Source organism: Atractosteus spatula, chromosome 2 (assembly GCF_055471065.1).
Source record: "Atractosteus spatula isolate fAtrSpa1 chromosome 2, fAtrSpa1.hap1, whole genome shotgun sequence".
Classification (NCBI taxonomy): domain Eukaryota; kingdom Metazoa; phylum Chordata; class Actinopteri; order Semionotiformes; family Lepisosteidae; genus Atractosteus; species Atractosteus spatula.
This window is the reverse complement of record NC_142707.1, coordinates 18,291,106-18,312,937: the sequence shown is the minus strand read 5'-3', so window position 1 is coordinate 18,312,937 and position 21,832 is coordinate 18,291,106. Positions and strand designations below refer to the sequence as shown.

The 21,832-nt window shown below is 36.1% G+C and overlaps 1 protein-coding gene across 2 annotated transcripts in view; it reads right to left on the bottom strand.

Annotated features, from left to right (window-relative positions):
- elp3 (elongator acetyltransferase complex subunit 3) overlaps positions 1-21,832 on the bottom strand; it is a 69,311-nt gene that overhangs the window by 43,001 nt on the left and 4,478 nt on the right. For both annotated transcript variants that reach the window (XM_088938374.1, XM_088938383.1), the window contains exon 7: positions 19,694-19,848. In XM_088938374.1, coding sequence (XP_088794500.1) covers positions 19,694-19,848 — 155 coding nt within the window. The remainder of the gene's footprint in view (positions 1-19,693; positions 19,849-21,832) is intronic.

Here is a 21,832-nt window from a genome sequence, read left to right as displayed (position 1 = left end):
TTTGTCTAGTATTTACTTTGGTCCTTTTAACTGTTTTCCATCTACTGTATTGCTTTGAGATGCCACTTTTAAAGGTGATATGTAAAATAATGTTTTTTATTATTGTTATAGAGAAACATGATCAGATTTTCTCCGGTTCAGAAAAAAAGATCTAAAGTATACTAGTTTGTCACTCTTCTCATCCCCTCTTTGCTAAATGGCTTTTGAATAGAGTCACATGAAGAGAGAGGTGAAACAGCCCTACACAGCCCTGTCGCAGTACACGAATATAATTATATCTTATTAATTTCTTTAGATACGCGATTCTTTTAATACAGTCTTTGCTGTGCTCTAGAGGATCCTTGTGATATTTCGAGCTCTGGTTGAATGATAAGTGTCGCAGTTTAAATAATTTTCGGAGTTAGAAATTATGAAACGCTCTGTTAAAAGCAAGGGAGTTTTTATGTCCGTTGCAGTAAAAGAAAATGCCTGACAAAGTAGGGCTTGGACAGATTCCAAGTGCATTTTTGCAATTTACGTTGCAACAGACAATGTACAGCGTGTACTATTCTTGTGTTGCGGAACATGAATATAATTATATCGTTATTAATTTCTTTAGATACGCGATTCCATATTATATTCCCTTTTAATCAAATTCTAAAAGTATGCTTGTTGACTCCGGTATCACGTTAGTTAAAGACTTCGATGCTTAAAATGTTTAGGGAGAAATGGAATACTGGTGTGTATGTTTTCTTTAAAGTACCGAGACCAGCCATATACTGTATGTTTAAGTTCCAAAATTAATATCGTTTATGGCCTTCACACACGTTACAGTATGCTCCTATTCTTTTTATGCTCAGGTACTAAGATTTCCCTTCAGTGGTAAAATTCCATATAAATATTCAATACTTAAACGGGCACAGTTAAGACATTAAATATACATATACATACTGTATACAGTACAGTTTGCATATGGTAATATGTTTATGTTCCTAAATCAATCTCTTTTATGAGCATGTGAAAGGAATGGTGAATCTATACTCAAAAATTACTGTACTTTGCATGATTGGAAACAAATGCGTGATTGCGAAATGCTGTGGTGTTACTTTTACAAAGACGGTCAATGAAAAAAAGAATGTGGACCAGGGCAATACTTTGAGTTTACAGCTTGTCCAAGGTCATTCATTATTAATACTATTAGTAATATCTTCGTTAAAGACTTTGATGGCGACAGCTCAAACATGAGTGGTTGAGCTTTATTAGCTCCACCTTGCGGAAATTCCGGATACTATTATTTTAATTGCGGTATTATAGGAGAATTTACGGTAACTCGCGGTAGACCGCGTAAAGCGCACCGCAAAATAATGCGGTATCGCCCGCGCATTTTGAATGGCTGCATCTGTAGTTTGCACTATGCAGCTGAGCTCTCTTTGTCTCCGTTTTTTTCTGCTACTGTTCATCTTTAATCATCGCACTCTAAACTAAACAAATCCATAGAAAATCATCTTAGTTTTCATGGTTGTTTCAACGATTGCTTATACTGCAGAAAATCTAAAATATAATCAATAAAATCTACTGTGTAAAATAAATCTTTACACTGACATTCATGCACAGAATTTAATAAAGCATTAATGTATTTTTAAAAGACTACTAGTACTATTCATACAAATATTTTGTTCCATTTTTAGGTTATATTCACTTACAGTGTATGGACACAACTCACTGCCCACCATGGACAAAGGCCTTCCCTTCACATTTTACATTTAACTGATAAACATCAACAATCAATTAGCTTAAAAAACAACTTTTAGTCCGACTACATAAACGTCTTATTTTTAAAAAAAAACTTGCAAACTTTGTAGTCATATGTGACTCATAAGATGTGCGAATTAAACTATTCTTTAGTGTAAACATTACTGTATTGTCTATTGTCAACACTTATATTTGGTTTAGTTTTATATTAATCAAATTTGTCATCTACTTGTCTTTGAAATAATTGTTAACCTACCTTAAATCTGTATATGTTTTGGTAAATTCTTTATGTATATAGAAATTGTAGGAGAAAAAAGCATAAATAAGTATAATTGTTTTGTTTCACTGAATGCTGGGCTCCAGCTCCCAGTTATGCTTTTACTAGATGAAGTTCATTATGCTTGTTCACCCATTTGAATAAAACACTCACCATACATTTTTCTGGTACTCTTTTTTTTGTTGTTGTTGTCATATATAAAGATAGTGTAGAACATCTACATCACAGTTTACCAAATTACCACAATGTGCAAGATATTTATATGGATTTTTGCAAGATAAAATGTGTCCAAGAATACTAATATTAAATATGGTGCTGATTAAAGCCAGTTCTGTTGCAATTAAAAATATTAGCCATCCCACTTATAACTAACTGAACATCACATTACTTAATAAAACTGGCTATGTTTCTGAACAGGAACCTGTGAAGAATTTAAAATAAGAAATAATTTTGCAACATTTAGTTAATACCACCCAACCTGTTTTAGTTGTATAATAAAAGTGAAGAAAACAAAATAGAGAACCAGCACACTGATGGAAATCAAGCACTGTATACTGGGGATACTTCAGAAATCAATATGACATCCTACTGATGCTGTTCACTTTCTCCAGTGTGCCAAACACACAGACTCCGCTCACGTTTCTGGTATCCCCAGTCTGCAGTAGTGCTTGTCCATTTATGTGGACTTACTGCACCCACAAGCTATATTTAACCAATCCAATACCACCAATAAGAATTTACAAATAATTAGTTTTACAAATCATTAGAAATGTATCAACGTTATAATAGGAGAGGGAATAAGCACTGCTGTATTTACTACCACTAAGGACATTTCAATCTCACCACAAATGGATCTCCTTTTCCATTAGAATGAAATTGAGATTGGTAACTAAAATAATTCAAGTATTATTAGGCAGCTTCAGTAGAATAAAGGTAAGAATGCTATTACAATTACAGAATGCAATGTTACGGGTTTGTGGTGACCTTTATCTTCTGGTTTCAGATAGTAACATGACATAAAAATAACATAAGAAAATAAATCCTATTTCAAGGATAGTTTTTGGTGAGGGGTAGTGCTACTTTTTAAGTTCGTAACTTGTTTTTACAAAAAAATAAAATTCACTCTGTTCACTCTGACACAAATTTATAAGCCACAACCAAAGGCATACCAGACACTCCGCTCATGCTTCTGAAAAAGACAGTGCGCTTGATTCCTCAGGTTCTCCTCCGCCCCTGCCCCCTGTCACAGGCACAGATAAGATATGTCCCTGGAATCGAACATGCCCTGGGAGAGAGGTGGGCTGCTCTGGCTGATTAACAGCCAGAGCAATTAAACTTATCATGTCATCTAAATGAACTGGCAGATCGGCTGGCATTGATAAGCGGCCATCACCTTCACTTCAGCTGCACGTCTCCTCGGTAATCCAGGAGACCTCTTCCACAGAATATTACCTATTATCGCAGAAACTGAAATCCCAGATGGCTTTCCAGTCTCATAACAACTTCAGCTAATCTCAAATAAAGGGTAGGATGAATAGCATGAATAATAACATAAAGCCCCTTTATATATTTTGACGCCCACTTCTTAAAAAAAAATGTACTAAGTCATTAATCGATTTTATCAGGTATTTAATGTCATTCTCCCAGGAGCTGCTCTGTAAAAGTATATAGTGAGGCAAACAAGAATCAGCTTAACCAGTGGGAATATGTATGTATAAATACATATAAAGTTATAAGCAGAAGTTAATTACATGTTCAAAATTAAAAATAAGAAAAAATAACATTCTAGTTATGGTGTATTTTTTGTGCCATCTATAGAAGTCAGCACCACCTTCATATCAACTGTGCTCCACGGGCCAAAACTGTTTTTCTTCCTACTAATCTCTACCTCTGCTTGTTGTTTTGCAGGTCACACACTTACTCGAAATTCCATTTGAACCACTATGTGTAAATGTACATACCGTCCTGCCCGTGATATACATAATACAGATATACATATACATAATACATACATATATACATAATACAGAAATATACACTCTTATGTGAAAAGCTGAACTTTTGGCTACACTAAGGAAGGATCTAAAGTGAGCTGTTCATGCAAAGAAACCCTTACCTAGCACTAGCCACAAGCAGTTCTGTAAGGAAGCATGGACCACAATTCATAAAAGTCAAAGAGGCTGCTAAACCGGTACAGGAAAACGTCTAATTGAAGCCATTGCTACTCAAGGTGGTCCCATCAGTAAATAAATCTAAGGGTTCACATACTTAATAACATGGTCACATTTACTATTGGATTTTATTGGTAATTAATCCACATATATAATATATTATGTCTTTAAGTTATGTTTAATAAGGTTATCTTTTATTTATGAAGACTTCTTTCATGAAGGAACAATCAGTGAAGAATTCCAGGGCCAAAATCCAAGTACCATACAGGTCACAGATGTATCTCTATTCTAAATCTGCTGTACTGTAGGTGAACTAAAACAGTATAAAATATGTTGTTCTTCAAGCATAATACAAGATACAGTAAATGTAGGGACAAAGCAAACGTTACTGCATTATCTGAATCTAAATAGGTAATTCCTAGCAAGATTAAGAAGAATAAGTGCAGTTATGCCATTGCAAACTAAATAAAGGTGTGTTACAAACTCTACTGTGATGTTTAGATACTTTTTGGGCATATCCAAATTTAACACATTTACTCCCAGTTGCGCAAAGCACTGGCCTTTGCGCTCATAAGACACAGTTTGCTCAGTGCATAAAGAAATTGCCCCTGGTTATCACACATTATAGTGTGAAAAGAATGGTCTCAACTCACATAAAAACTGAAGCTGAAAATTAATGGATGAAGCTCTAGGCTGGAGCAGGCAGATACAGTAGCAGTGCTGCAGGTGAATCCACAGCACAGCAGAGCCTTCAAAGCCTGCCCTTTCAGAAGAGAGTGAGCTTGATCAGATCGCAGGTCACAGCCAGAGGTCGATTTAAGCACTTTATGGGCCAGTGGGGTAGAACCCTTATACTTCACTGCTCCATTTTCATCATAAATGCCACATGGGCTCTTCAAAACAGCACAATAGTCTCTTCTTTAAAAATATTAAACATAAAAATAAAAAAAACAAGACCACAACCTGCAAAATATAGCATTGAGTTTCATGATAAGCAATTTTAACTAAAATATCTGCAGTCAAAGATATATTGTTCTTTTTTTATTGACAATATTGATTTTGTGGAATAACAGTTGATTTTTGAAAGCCTCACAGGCACCAAACATTTTTGACCCCAATTGAGCAACCTTAACAGGGAAGTAAAACGGTATTTGACAAAAAAGAAGCATCTGGCAAAAAGAACACATTGTAACATACAGCAAAAATGCTCATTCATATCCGTATGAGGATAAATCAAGAAAGCTAAAGATAAAGAAAAATCAGCTGGTCTATTATAGAGTGCACCACCACAGAGTAGCAAGAATGTTTTTTGCTCATTGTGGCTTTCTAAAAGTGTGATACACTAAACTAATTTCTAATATGACACAAAGTGCACGTTGAAAAAATACTCATAAGTACCATGTGAATGATTTTGAAAAAGGTTAACAAGTGTATGTGATGAGCAATGACCTAGGCAAAGTGTTTCTGCTGCTGGAGTCTTGTGGCCAAGACTGATAATGTAGGATATCTGCACAAATTACAGATGCAGCCATTCAAAATGCGTGAGGTATTTCGCGGCATACCCCGGTGGGCGTGTCACAGTATCACGCGGTATGACGCAGTTAACGTGGTGTCACGTGGTTAACTATCCGGCGTCGCCTTGTAAAACCGCCAGGGGGAGCTTAACCTCTCATGTACAGCATTTGAGCCTTTAATTTTGAACTGTGTATTACAGCATGTTAATCATCAGTCATTAAAATGTTGGTATATTTTATGAAAGCAAGATTGCTCAGTTGGACAAAAGTACACAGCCTACCTTTATCATAAATATTTATGCATCAAAGCCTTTACTGAAGATATTACTAATAGTATTAATAATGGATGACTTTAGACAAGCTGTATACTCAAAGTATAATTTCTTTAGCACATTTGTACAAGCACTTGGAATCTGTCCAAGCCATACTTTGTCAGGCATTTTGTTTTACTTCAACGGGCATAAAAACTTCCTTGCTTTTAACAGGGCGTTTCATAATTTCTAACTACGAAAATGATTTAAAATGCGACACTTATCATTCAACTAGAGCTTAAAATATCACAAGGATCCTCAAGAGCACAGCAAAGAGTGTATTAAAAGACACTTGTATTTATCAACGCTTTCTTTTCCGTATACCAGATTTTATGGAACCACTTCAGAGGGGTGTCAGCCAGTCAGATTCCAGGATTCGGCACTTTAAAGGAAAAATACACACCGGTATTCCATTTCTCCCTAACGATTTTAAGCATCGAAGTATTTAACTAGCATGTGAAATAGCGTGTGAAAAAGTGGTAGTTTTAAGCTTTTCTGCTAATATAATATGGAATCGATATTGATTTAAATCGTGTTCTGATTTAAATCGCAAACGCGTGTTTAATTATATGTGTTTTTTAATCATAATCAGGCTAATGCAACATAAATTGATACAGTATCTTTGTCTTCTAAGCATCTTAATAAACTTTCAGCATAGCTTTCTACCCGTCAAGATTTATATTTCTTGGGATTTTGGGATCAAACGTGGAAGGATTAGATTATAATCGTTTTTATTTGTCAAATACGTGATTGTATTTCTGAATCTTATGTGACACCTACAGTAGTTCACTGCTTTAAATACATCGAATTAAGAAAGTTATGTGTAGCACTTTAGATCTTTTTTCTGAACCAGGGAAAATCTGATCATGTTTCTCTATAACAATAATAAAAAAAACTTTATTTTACATATCGCCTTTAAAAGTGGCATCTCAAAGCAATACAGTAGATCGAAAAACAGTTAAAAGGGACCAGATTAAATACCAGACAATCGCAAACGCATTTTCAATAAAATTATTTTATTCATTCAGCAGTTTGTGAGAGGAACATCCAGCAGGGAGAGACACACACACCGGTTTTCATTGACAAAATTTTTTTTTTTCAATTCCTTTTGTCTAACAGGAATGTTTTGTTTGTGGACAAACTGTTAGACAAGAGGAAAAGACCGCCTCCTCCTACGAAGCATTAATCGCGTATCTAAGGAAAATTGCAGTATACCTTTGTTCATGCACATCATTATACAGTACAGTATCTCAATTTGTATTTCGATAAAAAAAATCGTTTGCCCAGCCACTACTGTTGTTATTGTTTTTATCCTGTAAAGCGTTTTCTTTTTCTGCGTTTTCCATTTCCTTTTTCTGATCACTCGCTTTCTGGATACACATCTCACCTGTCCTGTTCTTTGTTTTCCTGGTTTGCTGATTATGCCTGCTGCGGTCCACTCCTACCCTCACACCTAAAGAATACTATTTTAAATTTCTTGGCGCAGTTCATTAACCCTTGTATGTGCTGTCCGCGCCCAAAATGCAATTAAAAAAAAGTAAAAAACCGCGCTCAAAATGCAATTTAGAGCTTAATAAGATACACTCCACAGGCAAAATTAAAGACAAAATTAAAGACGATTAAAATCTGTAATCTTTCCACTTGTACTGTGAGTCATCGGACAGTTTCTGCTTTGTGTAAGGATGGTGAGAAAGCTGTGTTCAATGTATTTAAGGGACTCAGAAGTAAAAGAAGATGCTTCATATTGCGTGACTAATTTTAAAAACCAAGTTATAAATGCAGACGCTCCCTCGGTGCCGCGCCGGGTGTAAATATCAAAGTATACATTCCCAACAAGAATTGTACCCATCTGTCAAACAAATAAAACACCTTGAATTGAATTGAGGGAGAGATGGGGGTAGTGGGACAGAGATACTGTAGACAGACTCAAGGCAAATAAGATACTTATGGGTACGCAGGCATTCACGACAGCAACATACGAAACGTTTGCACGTACTGTATAGTTAAGTTATTACTTGGTTTTCAAAGTGCAACGAAATACAATATTGTTGTTGCTGCTGTTCTGGTTGTTTTTATCCCGTAAAGCGTTTTGAGAAGCCACCTTTAAAGGCGATATATACTGTAAAACCACTGATTCTTATGGAATGTGCTCCGCAGGAGATTCAAATTTTTATTTATTTATTTTTTAATCGCGTATCTTAGGAAATCTCAGTATAACTTTGTTCATGAACAGTGGCATGTTACATTATCATTCGTTTTTTTAACAAGGCTCGCCAGCTAATGTGAATCGAAACCTGTCTTGCTAGCTTTTAAAGTCGTGCATGTGTAAACTGTACTAGAGGGCATGCAAGTTACTCTGCCCCTTTCAGCGGCAGGGAGTCCCTCTGCTGCAACACACAGCAGACAGAACGGGAGACTATTGCCTTTCATATCTGACACCAGTGAAGTAAAAGGGGTGTCTAAAGGGGTGATTTTAGACCACATTTTAGTTACTTTATTTTGTTTACTTTTAACATTTCTGTAATTTACAGTAGATGTCACAATAGAAGCCCGAAGCCTATTATACTCAGTCTAGCCTTGGATCCTCTGAGTCCCTTGACTCAGTTATTGCATATTAATTTCTTGAGATACGCGATTCCATATTATATTCCCTTTTAATCAAATTCTAAAAGTATGCTTGTTGACTCCGGTATCGCGTTACTTAAAGACTTCGATGCTTAAAATGTTTAGGGAGAAATGGAATACTGGTGTGTATGTTTTCTTTAAAGTACCGAGACCAGCCATATACTGAACGTTTAAGTTCCAAAATTAATATCGTTTATGGACTTCACACGCGTTGCAGTATGCTCCTATTCTTTTTATGCTCAGGCACTAAAATCTCCCTTCTGCTTTGTGTAAGGATGGTATCAAGAGCAATCTTAAGTGGTGAGAAAGCTGTGTTCAATGTATTTAAGGGACTCAAAAGTAAAAGAAGATGCTTCATATTGCTTGACTAATTTTAAAAACCAAGTTATAAATGCAGACGCTCCCTCGGTGCCGCGCCGGGTGTAAATATCAAAGTATACATTCCCAACAAGAATTGTACCCATCTGTCATGCAAATAAAACACCTTGAATTGAATTGAGGGAGAGATGGGGGTAGTGGGACAGAGATACTGTAGACAGACTCAAGGCAAATAAGATACTTATGGGTACGCAGACATTCACGACAGCAACATACGAAACGTTTGCACGTACTGTATAGTTAAGTTATTACTTGGTTTTCAAAGTGCAACGAAATACAATATTGTTGTTGCTGCTGTTCTGGTTGTTTTTATCCCGTAAAGCGTTTTGAGAAGCCACCTTTAAAGGCGATATATACTGTAAAACCACTGATTCTTATGGAATGTGTTCCGCGGGAGATTCAAATTTTTATTTATTTATTTTTTAATCGCGTATCTTAGGAAATCTCAGTATAACTTTGTTCATGAACAGTGGCATGTTACATTATCATTCGTTTTTTTAACAAGGCTCGCCAGCTAATGTGAATCGAAACCTGTCTTGCTAGCTTTTAAAGTCGTGCATGTGTAAACTGTACTAGAGGGCATGCAAGTTACTCTGCCCCTTTCAGCGGCAGGGAGTCCCTCTGCTGCAACACACAGCAGACAGAACGGGAGACTATTGCCTTTCATATCTGACACCAGCGAAGTAAAAGGGGTGTCTAAAGGGGTGATTTTAGACCACATTTTAGTTACTTTATTTTGTTTACTTTTAACATTTCTGTAATTTACAGTAGATGTCACAATAGAAGCCCGAAGCCTATTATACTCAGTCTAGCCTTGGATCCTCTGAGTCCCTTGACTCAGTTATTGCATATTAATTTCTTGAGATACGCGATTCCATATTATATTCCCTTTTAATCAAATTCTAAAAGTATGCTTGTTGACTCCGGTATCGCGTTACTTAAAGACTTCGATGCTTAAAATGTTTAGGGAGAAATGGAATACTGGTGTGTATGTTTTCTTTAAAGTACCGAGACCAGCCATATACTGAACGTTTAAGTTCCAAAATTAATATCGTTTATGGACTTCACACGCGTTGCAGTATGCTCCTATTCTTTTTATGCTCAGGCACTAAAATCTCCCTTCTGCTTTGTGTAAGGATGGTATCAAGAGCAATCTTAAGTGGTGAGAAAGCTGTGTTCAATGTATTTAAGGGACTCAAAAGTAAAAGAAGATGCTTCATATTGCTTGACTAATTTTAAAAACCAAGTTATAAATGCAGACGCTCCCTCGGTGCGCTGCTCTGGTGCGCCGGCTGTTACACAGTGCCTGTCTGCCGTAACCGTTACAATATACATACCCAACACTGCTTGTACCCATCTGTCATGCAAATAAAACACCTTGAATTGAATTGAATTGAGGGGAGAGGGGGGGAATACTAAAGCCAATACTGGCTCAATACCCTCAATGGGCTTTGACGTGCTAATGCGTTGGTTTAACAGTCCGGGTGTGGCAGGCTTCCAATGTCAACTCGACTCGATTGGAAGACAATGAACGTATTTTAGCCCTAAATGAATTAATAGCAAACATGGTTTACATAAAATACATTTTTCCAAGAAAGTTTATAATAATACGATCTATAGTTGAAATCTGAGCCTACTTTAAAAATAAAGGAAAAGCATTTTCAGAGAGTAATCATGCTGTGTTTATGTAGAAAAAGCGATTAGGTTTACGAGCAATCTAATTACCTATTCGCTTAAAACGCTATTAAAAATTTACTCTGTTACACACACACACACAATAGAAGCAGGCACCGCTGTCAGAAGGGAAGATATGTTCAAAATATCGCAAATATCGATCATGTTGCGATATTTTGAAATATAAAAGTCAATTGATTGTCCATAATATCGCTATTCTATTTTTTCGAAGAAATGTTTGTTAAAAGAAAAGACCAGCACCAGCTGGATTCGAAAACACAACCTGTCAGCTGGTAGTCACGTCTACAAGACAGCTCACATGAACAGGCAGGCGAAACAGCCCTACACAGCCCTGTCGCAGCACACGAATACCATTATTAAATTCTTTAGATACGCGATTCCATATTATATTCCCTTTTAATCAAATTCTAAAAGTATGCTTGTTGACTCCGGTATCGCGTTAGTTAAAGACTTCGAAGCTTAAAATGTTTAGGGAGAAATGGAATACTGGTGTGTATTTTTTTCTTTAAAGTACCAAGACCAGCTATACACTGTATGTTTATGTTCCAAAATTAATATCGTTTATGACCTTCACACGCGTTACAGTATGCTCCTATTCTTTTTATGCTCAGCTACTAAGATTTCCCTTCAGTGGTAAAATTCAATACCTACAACGGGCACAGCAAAGACGTTTACTGTCTTTCTACGACAGACCAACGGACCACGAGTGCCCCTGTCGGTCAACCAATCACGTACTGCGGTGCCCCGCGTCATCTTGCGTCATACTGAGCGACGTCACCTGCGGTACGTGTCTGTAACGCGCACTTTGAATGGCTGCATCTGTAAATCACAACACAGCTGCAAACGGCAGTGTTTTTCATAGTACTTCGATCACTGTTACCAATCCCTGGCTGAAACAAATGGTTTAAAAAAAGGAAGAACAAATTGCTAAAAAAACACAAATAGTTCTCAAAATAATATTCTGTTGTGTTTTAAAGCAGAAATTGTGCATTTTTGTACGTACCATCAACAGAGATAAAACATGTGGGGATAATTAAAATAGTTAATGGGCATTTGCATTACAGTTTGGCACATGAAGGAAACTCATCAATGATGACAAAAACTCAAAATGGCTATTATTAGCTTTCCTTGCACCATGCGTGTTGAATGTTGCAAAAAACTTGGGAAATGTAGAGAGAAATATAAAAACAACAGACATTTGGCACAGCCTTCTACGATGCTGAACAAATTCTCTCTTTCATCAAACAACAGCCTCTTTTATGCCTCAACACCACTGAGGTTGATGCATTAAGTATAAAAATGGCCATTTTGCAATATTCCTTCTTTATTTATAACATCTCAAACATACCAGATTTTAAATATTTTAAACATACTACACTTTAACCATTTATACAATACTTTATCCAAGTTAAATGGCAGTGTGTTGAACTTCAGGAACGAAGAGACATGTCCATTGAGGCACAACAATTTTACTGTATGTAGGTTTTTGCAACCCTGTGAATTTAAAGATTGATAAATCAAGGTGCTCTGCTTCACCACTGTTGTTATTTCCAGTTTTGAACTGACACACACTTGGGTGAAAGGCAGCAGCGCTCACACCACCTGCTGGCCATTAACTAAAACAGCAGTTGGTTCACATACAAAAAAAAACCTAAATGTTAATATAAACTGAAAGTGACAAAAAATGGATTTCAGCAGTGTGTATTATGCATAATTACCTTTACTTGGGATATGGTCTCTTTCAGCTTGGCAAAATAAAGAAAATATTTTGGTATGGGTATGGTTTTTTGGGTCCTTTAAGCACGAGGTATTGCATAAGTTATTTTGTAGAGTATTTTCAATGATTTAAAAACAAACTTCTGAACCTTTGAATTTGAACTGTCTCATATTAACCTGTGTGTGAATCTGCAAAGGCATACAGGCACAAAGCAAAAATAAATTTTGGTCTGGCTTCATGTTTATGTTTTTCTAGTGTTCTAGTTTTATAACATGATGGTGACTGTAAGACGGAGCCTGTTTTTTCACAATTGTGTTTAAAAAGACAAGACTCTGCATCCTTTCTGTCTTTTCTAGGTGGAGGATCTCTTTTCAAAACTAATTATCAATAAGGACACTATTTTAAATCTAAAATTACAATGCAATTTAAAGCAATTACTAATGCTAAAATGTTAACTGTAGAGATGCAAGTCTAAAGACACACCATCACAAGTATTGTCCACAAAACAGATTTCAGATTTCAACTGATTCTATGTTACTAGAATCATGTGCAGTCATCTGCCAATTCTGTTACCGATCCCTGGCTGAAATAAGTGGTTTAAAAAAGGGAGAACAAATTGCTAAAAGCCCTTTTTCCAAAGCCCTTCTCTGCAATACTTTTGACAAGACCTTTTTCAGATACACGAGGTCAATCCAATCCAGCAAAATTACAAAAGACCACAGAAATGTTATATATTTAACAGGAAAACAAATGTAACCTGAAAGTAATACCACTGTATGCTATCTAGTCTTATGATACTGTTTGTTTTCAGCTGCAATTTCACAAACATTGAGATTCTTAAAATGATGTACTGCCATTAGAAACAGAGTTCTAATAATCATCACCTTGTCAGACTACTCACAAGATCTCAATTCAATGTAAAATAATTAAGTATAATGAGCACTTCAATCCCCAAAATCCCCACTCCCCTCACAAACTTAACTGAAGGAGATTCTGATAAAAGAATACGTACTGCACTGAAAATATATCGGAATCTTGTGGAATACATACTTAAACCCGTTCCACCTCTGACTGCTGCTCACAGAGGCTCAACAGCTTATATGATAGGGGTCCTATAATTTTATCAGTGAGCATGCTGTAGATATCAAGTTGTTCACTGCACTGTAAAACAGTATTTCTTACTGTACACTGAAAGAGATTCACATAGAGTCCTGAGCAGATTCAAATTCATTCTTTTAATCCTTCAATCCAAGACCACCTATGTGAACCCAAATCGGAACATTTACTAGCAAGAAATATTGCATTTAGGATCATTATGCTAATAATCAAATCAAAGGACAGATCTATTCAGATCAATTGGAGCTCTGCAAAAACTAAATTCATGCTGTGTGGAAATCCATCTATAAATGACCTATGAGACATAATGACAATTCATATTCCTACAGTCAGCAGTCAACATGGATGTACAAACTAGTACCAGTAAAAACCATGAATCTACTCTCCATTGAGCAGGTTTCCCATAAGCACTAGGGCAACTCTCAACCTTTGACCTGGGATGACATTAACAAGACATAAACCATCCACAAATTACCAAAATAATGACAGTTCCAAGGCATTAAGTTGATATCTGCCCTTCTATTAAACTGTCTGCAAATGAAGCTGATGACAGCAAAAAGACCAGTACAGTGTTAAATGCTTTCCACTCATAGGGACAGCACTTTCACTGTTAGAAGAAAGGCTAAGTACTTATCTCAAATGAACAGATAGTAAAAAAACTGATAATAGAGAAATAAAGACTATGTGGAATGAAAGAGAGCCTCCAGGGTAAATTAAAAAATATAAGAAGAATTGTGGACATGACTGATTTCTATTTCCAGCTGTTTTAGAACAAAACCTGTTGAAGGAGGGAAAGATATACTGTGAGGCACTGCTATTTACACAGGTTGCCCTGCAATGACAACCAAGGAGTTGAATATAACCTATGTCTTAAACCCATTTGCTATATACTAAAACAAAGAATATCAAAGTTACCCACTGGAAGCATGAATGAGTGTTTAATTAGCCTAAAAAGGTATCACTACTGGTAATTACTCAAGTGCTCACCAAGATAGAAATTAAAACATGCCTCATAAGGCACAAAGAAAAGTCTATATTTAATAGTATTAACATAGAAGAAGCAGAAGTGTTTTGGGTACTAGAAGCACCCATGTTTAACAAACACTAATGGTGCCTAATTGTATCCTGCAAATTGCAATTGTACTTAAGAAAGCAACAAATGTTACTGATAAGCCACTGACAACACTACTACAGCAGACAGGGACGTTCTCATGGACTGAAGAATGGCCAATGGAGCGCCCATTCATAAAAAGCCTGACAAAACTGAAAATGTAGACCAATAAGTCTGAATCTCATGTGCAGCTGTGCAAACATGAACTAGAAATAAACTATATTACCACATACTTGGAAATAATATCCTAGGAAATAATCAATATTGAGTTAGATAAAGCACGTGCTTAACTTGTCAGAATTCTTTGAGCAAGCAAAAGTAGTAATGGATTCAAACAGACCATATAATAAGGTATATTTAGTTTTTCAGAAGGCATTTGATAAAGCTCCTTATAAAATATTGTAAGATTACAGACTGGAAGCATTCAGGTAAATATGTGTATTGTGAGTCATATCTGGTTCATTTATATGAAATGGGATACAGATAAGGGCAAATGCTCAAACTGAAGTGATATAATAAGCAGAGAACCACAGGGATCTGTACTAGGACCCTGATTTCACTTTATGACCTCATTTAGAATACAGCATACAATCCTGTATCCAATATACACAAAATATATTTTTTCCCTGGAATCAGTCCATAGAAGGACAATCAGATAATCAGATACATTCCTGTTCTTAAAGGAATGACCTACACCGATAGACTAAAAGAACTGACACTTTTTAGTCTTCAATAGTGATAACTACAAGAGAACGTGTTTCAGATATGAACAAAATCACCGCAGTAGTCCCCAGAGGACACGAGTAGAAGCAGTGTAGGAACGTATTTAATAATAAGAACAGGATGTCTTTACACACACTGCATGAATTAGACAAATGCACAAACCATAAACTGTTGTTACACAGAGCAATTTTCCAGACTTTGGATACAGTGGAAATGGTTAGTGCACATGGATAACTCAGATAAAAAAATGTGTTATGTCACCTCATTCTTCAATACTTTAAATGAGGAAAAATCTTCCCTGAAGCTTCTTGAGTACATGAATACCTCCATATTACTGTATATAAAAACACTAAAACCTGCAAATTGCAAATTCCCAAACACAGTATATCAACGTGATTTTCCATTGAACCAGAAACAGATTTGAAAAGAAAGCTGACTTCAAATTACGTATTTACACTTTTGCACTAGTGAGTGAGTTAAAAGTTTTCATTTTATCTGGGAAGTCTGCGTCTATTAAAAACAGAGCTTAAGATATTTCATGGGTATGTTTCTAAAGAGATAAAGCAGCTTTGACCGCCTAGGTGCCAAACCAACTTTGTTCAGCCTAATAAAATCTAGCAATTACTCTGTAACAACAGTGAAAACCTATCAACTGGAATGACAGGATGGTATGCTGTTCTACAAAATAGGTAGAAACACCCAATAAAAAAAGTGTTTAATGATCCCCTTAATAGCAATCAGTTTTCTTTACTTATCCATCCAATCAGAGAAACAAATGAGGAAATGCTCCAAAGATTGCAGCGTTTGCACTTTGAGGGGAAAAAAGCACAACGCTGCCTGTCATTCTGAAGTACCATGCAATTTCCTGGTCAAAGTTGCTACAGCAGCAATAAAAACTTATTAACTTCTCTAATGCATTCTTTTTGTGACAAATTTACCCTCAGACTCAGTAAAGACCCTTGGCTTGCTGACAATGACAATATTCAAATTAAAAGAACAAGCTGCAGTGATCGGAAAAATATACCAGTTCACTTCCCCATAAATTACTTCTGTTCTTTAAATAAAATACCTATAACTTTAATACTCAGTAGCCACTCTTCTTTTTCAGTCAAGCTTTGAATTTTTACTCCCTTTTCAAAATAGTCTCTCATTCATTGTGTTCATTGTGTTCAGTGCAGGCAGCATGTTTCCCTCACATGTACCATTTGAGCCCAGTGGAGAACGAGGTCATTGCTTTTGCTGTTTATTATTGCCTACCTCCTTGTACTGGTAACACAGCAATAATAAAGAATTATTTCAGAGTAGTTCTTTTTCAAAATACAGGAACACCAGTGTACATCCAAACTGAAAGCAGTGTGCAAATAAGGTTTACTACTACATGAAATGGGATGAGACTGGACAGATCTGGAGAAAAATATTAGATCTGGAGAAAAATATTACAGCACTGGTAACAACAGCAGAAAAAAATAGAGCAGAAATAACAATGGGGAACTAATTAATCAGGAGGAAGCTCAAAATAGCACCATCAGAATCATATATTTTGCTGTGAGCAGGCAATTTTATTCTAATCATTGACAAAGATTTCATGAGTCACTTAGAGACTCCTCACTGGTTACAGACGAATACACAAACTTCAGTTAGACTGAAAACATCTGAGTAATGCACTTCAAGAACTTCAAATTTACTTATACTACAACTCAACTTATAAGCATAAACCAATATTTGCAAACATATCAACCAACAATATGTCCTTATATATCCTTATTCAGATACTCATACATAACTTCCCTTTACCAATCAGAAATGTGATTCTGACAGTGTGTTACTCATTCATGTTTAGAGCTGCAAAACATGACAGGTGCACCTTAATGCTGTTAATTTCTTTTCAGGATCAGTAATATCTTAGTCTACCAGGACGTTCAATACTGCCAGCATAATTTGAATGTATAACAAATGGAATTTTAGCAATATCAATGCAAATAAAACTATGCTTTCCAGTTGGTGAGTAACAATGCACGTTACTAAGTCTGGTCCATAGTCAATAATTCTACTTTGAGACACTTCAGATGTTATACACTAAGAGTATGCTCACGGAATAAATTAAGAACATCAATTTCCCATCTATTTTAGGTACCTTATACAATCCTCTAGTACACTTCTTCTCTTTACTCCAGTAATTCTTGCACAAGCTTCAGAAATTCAGTATAATTTGTATTAAACCTCAACTCAGACAAATTTAATAAATTTCACTTTGAATTGCCTCCAGAATTTCTATTGACTGATCTTTGTACCTGCATTCTGTTGCTAAGAACCACATGACTAATAGTTAACTGATCCAAGGATCTAATCCAACCGTTTCTTGAAAGAAACGACTAAATGAGATCTTTAGAATTGGGACCATAGTTACTGTTTTCATTTTCAAAGGTATTTTAGAAAAGGGATTGAAGGAACCTTAAGAATTGAAAATTACTTCCTGCATTTATTTTACTTCCTTTTTAAAATTGAGTTGTTTTTACTCTTCCGTGCTTTAAAAACAGTTTTCATAACTAACAATTATATCAAACATTTTGCATCAGTGCTTTTCAGAAGACAAGAAATGTTTTAGACTTTTGTCAGCCAAGAAATGGCAAGCTAACTGGCAAAGGACTGATCTATAACTGCTAAGCAGTGCAAGAAGTCACTACTTATGCTTAACATAGAGTGTCCTCTAGTGGGGATATGAGCACAGCTAGACAGGCTACTCAGTTTAATGTTAAATGAAAGCAGTTATAATCAAATGTTAAAAGTGCACCACACCAGCTAGAAACATGGGAAATCAGAGGAAATTGCATATTGCAATTGACCTTAAGATAAAAGTAAATGCAAAGGTGAGTATCTTGTACCGAACATGTAAGAATTTCTGCTGTGTGAGAGTACAAAAATAATGATGAATGTATGAGAATACAGCTCTGGGAAATTTCAGGGTTTAAAACTCTATTTGTATATACCTGCATGAGGTCTGTGTGTTTGAAATATATCATATAAATATATAATAAATAATTGCATGAGAAATTTTACTAAGGAGGCGTTATTCTAATTTTCAGGTACTAGTTACTCCTACAATCAAATCTTAGAGTTTAAGAACAATCCAACAAAGCCAGCCTTAGTATCATGAACCTCTAGGGCCAGAGTATTAGTGAATTGTCTGCACCTGACTTAAGTTAAGGCCTAAAGAATCAATCAAGTTCTGGGACCTTTGAAAAACACAAAATAAAAAAGGTAAAAATAAATATACTGGAAGAGTGCCCAGGCTTTTGAACATGCCACATTCAGTTTTTTTTTTCTTCAATCTGTTAAAATCAGCAAATAAACAGTAATTGTACATACACATTTGCAGAAAGATGTCATGTTGAAGTTTGTACCACACAGACCTTGTGTCAAGTCCTTTGCACTGGAACATACAATTTGACCAGGGGTGGGTGACTAAACTTTTGCACACAACTGTAAATTCCACTGAAATATAATGGCATGACCTAAAGCAAGCTATTCGTGCAAGGAGATCCTCATTAGTTATCAACTTGAAAATAATGCTGTCTTTACTAAGTCATTACTACTAAAGGAGCTGCCACCAGCTACTGAATCACATACTGATAATATATAATATAATGATAGGGTTCACATACTTATTCACACAAGAAAACATACTTTTGGATCATTTGGTTTATTAAATAATCCAAATGTATCTTATATCAGGTTATTTTCATCTTTTAGAATTTCTTAGATCTCTTCATGGCCTAAAATATATAAACCTATGACCCAAGCTACAGGATTCACAAACTTGACACCAAAAAAACCCTTTAGTGTTCCTTCTGAAACAATATGTTCTGTAACAGTTTCCATTTAAATCAGGTGGAAGATTTGCCTTCATACAAAGCTTTGATTGTAACTTGTACTTTACTAGCGAAACTATCTTTTGTACCCTTGCAAAATATACACACTGTTTTATCTTGTTAGAATAATAATTGGAGAATTTCATTTACATTGACAAAAATCAGAAAAAAAATGGAAAGCAAAACAAAATTCTAAATTTCCTTAATTTGATTTAGGCTAGCCATTGACTGGGACAAGACAACAAAGATTTTAAATCCTTTCCACCTCTTTTGAGAAGATCTGTCATGGCCTACATTTACTCTTCCTGTTTAGGCTCCACACAAAAGCAGTTAAACAAACCAAAACTGTAAGAGGAGCCACAAAGCAGAGGAAAAAGTAAATGTGAATGCTGGGGCATTACAAAAGATGCAAAGGTACAATGTTATCTTGAGCTGTCCAACACACGTTGAGTTACCTGACAGCCTCGGCTACACTATTTGAGGTGTGGCCTGAGAGTGCGTCGTGCAGGCTCCTGATGAAGTAGTCTCTGTACTCTTCTGACAGGGCCATGAACGTTCCGCCCATTACAATAAACTCCACTTTGTCCACGCTGTGGCCCAGCTGCTTCAGCTGCACAGGAGTGCAAAAGAACAGAAGGAATGTTAAAAATGGGAGATGGCAATTTCTCATTCATGTGGTTGACTGTAGCTTATAGTGGAACTTTTCACCCAGACACACTGGGTACTGTATCTCATAGGAATCTGTAGAAACAAGAGGACACCTTTCACTCACAAGTGTAGTAGTAATATCAACACTCCTACAAAGTGCTCTGAAGTTGCTTAAAGCTGATCTATTGACATACATCTATTTAGAGCTTGTACTTTTTTGGAATTAAAAAAAAGGTCCAAGAACCTATGGCAAGCAAAACTAAAATGTCATAGTCATTACCTGCAAGATTCCTGACAGTAAGAGAGGTACAAGCACAAAACCTCCCATAACTGCTAATAACACAAACCAGTTAAAGGCATGTAAGACACCCTTACCCCACTGTTATTCCTATCATTTTTTAATTTAAATTCCATACATTTCATTATATTATATTGTGAGGCGCTGTTAGACTTTTCCTCTGTGAAGCAACATCCTTTACTTCCCTACTTTTTGCACCTGTATTTATCTCCTGCACAAACTACAGACTTTCCGGCTTTGTGATCTTTTATCCTTCCTATCATCTCTGATATCCTTTTGATTAAGCTTCCAATGGCTACAGTCCCCAAAATAACACTAATGTAAGTCTCTCTTTAATATCTGTTAATCTCTTAGAGTGAATTTATACTTAGTGTTTTATTGTATACAATAAATATCAAGTTATGTGGGTAGTTATCTACAGTTATAACTGACTGCTGCCAGCCAACGACTACTATAGCTGATACTATTTCTCAAATAAGTCATTGTTTCCAGCTTTGCTGGCTCAATAGTATTTCATTATGGTCAGATCCACTGTAGCTTCCTTAATAGAATTCTCTCTCAAAATAATTTGCTACTGCTTTGACATGGAAGATTGCCAATATGGCCATGGACAACGTATACCTATTCTGATTACTAGACCTTAACCCTCTTGCTTGTTCAGCTTGTGTATATAATGCTGTTAGCTGGCAGCCATAGGAGAATACATTCGACTGACAAGAAGACAGAAGCCCAAGGTCACCAGCAAAAGACATCAGACTGTGTGGCTGGATTCTCTGAAACCTTTGTATTTATTCTAGAGAGAAATGTGTAATATTAACAAAAATCTAGAACAGTTTTATACCTATCCAAAACCACCTCTCAAAAAATTAAATGAAATATCCCAAGTTAATAATTTACTTTTTTTCTAATACTTCATATAGAATGATTCAGAAATACTGGACATAAAAACATCACTGTATAGTGAAGCTTATACAAAGAGTCTTGTCAAAGCATAGGCAAATGAGGTCACTGCTATTAGTACATAGATGGAATATTTTGGGGAACATAAAAAAATGATATAGAATATTTAAACTAAAGTTGAAACTGACATGCTAGTTTTATTTTAGGAACTGTAGCCATTGGAAGCCATTAAAATGAAAAATGTGTAAGATCTGTGAACTAGCTGCAAATGTTTGCTGTCAAATAATTAAATATAAAAAACAAAGTAGCTTTAAATAAACAGGATTGATTTTCAGTATTGTGGCATTATGTGGGGCCGTGTCCAGTGTGGAGGCGGAGCCCTGGTAGAAGGGCGACGCCTCGGCGTTGTAGTCCCAGCTGTTTTGGCTTCCAGCTGATGAGCCCCTATAATGGCACACTGGACACCCCCCGACGGCACGAGCAGGGCCACCCCCGGAAGGGGGTAGTTTACACCCACAGCCCTGGAGGGGAACGCACCTGTGTAAGGTTTTCTTTTTCTTTTCATTTTTCTTTTTTGCCTGTCCCATCACATGCTTTCACAGGGGTAGGCAAACACGTTTTTGTTACGCACTAAGTGTTTGTTTTGTTTTTACCTTACGCGCCCAGCTCACCAGACTGGACCCCGCTAAACAGGCTAAGTCCAATCTGGTTATTCTTTTTTCCCAGGCTGGACCCCGTTAAATAAGGT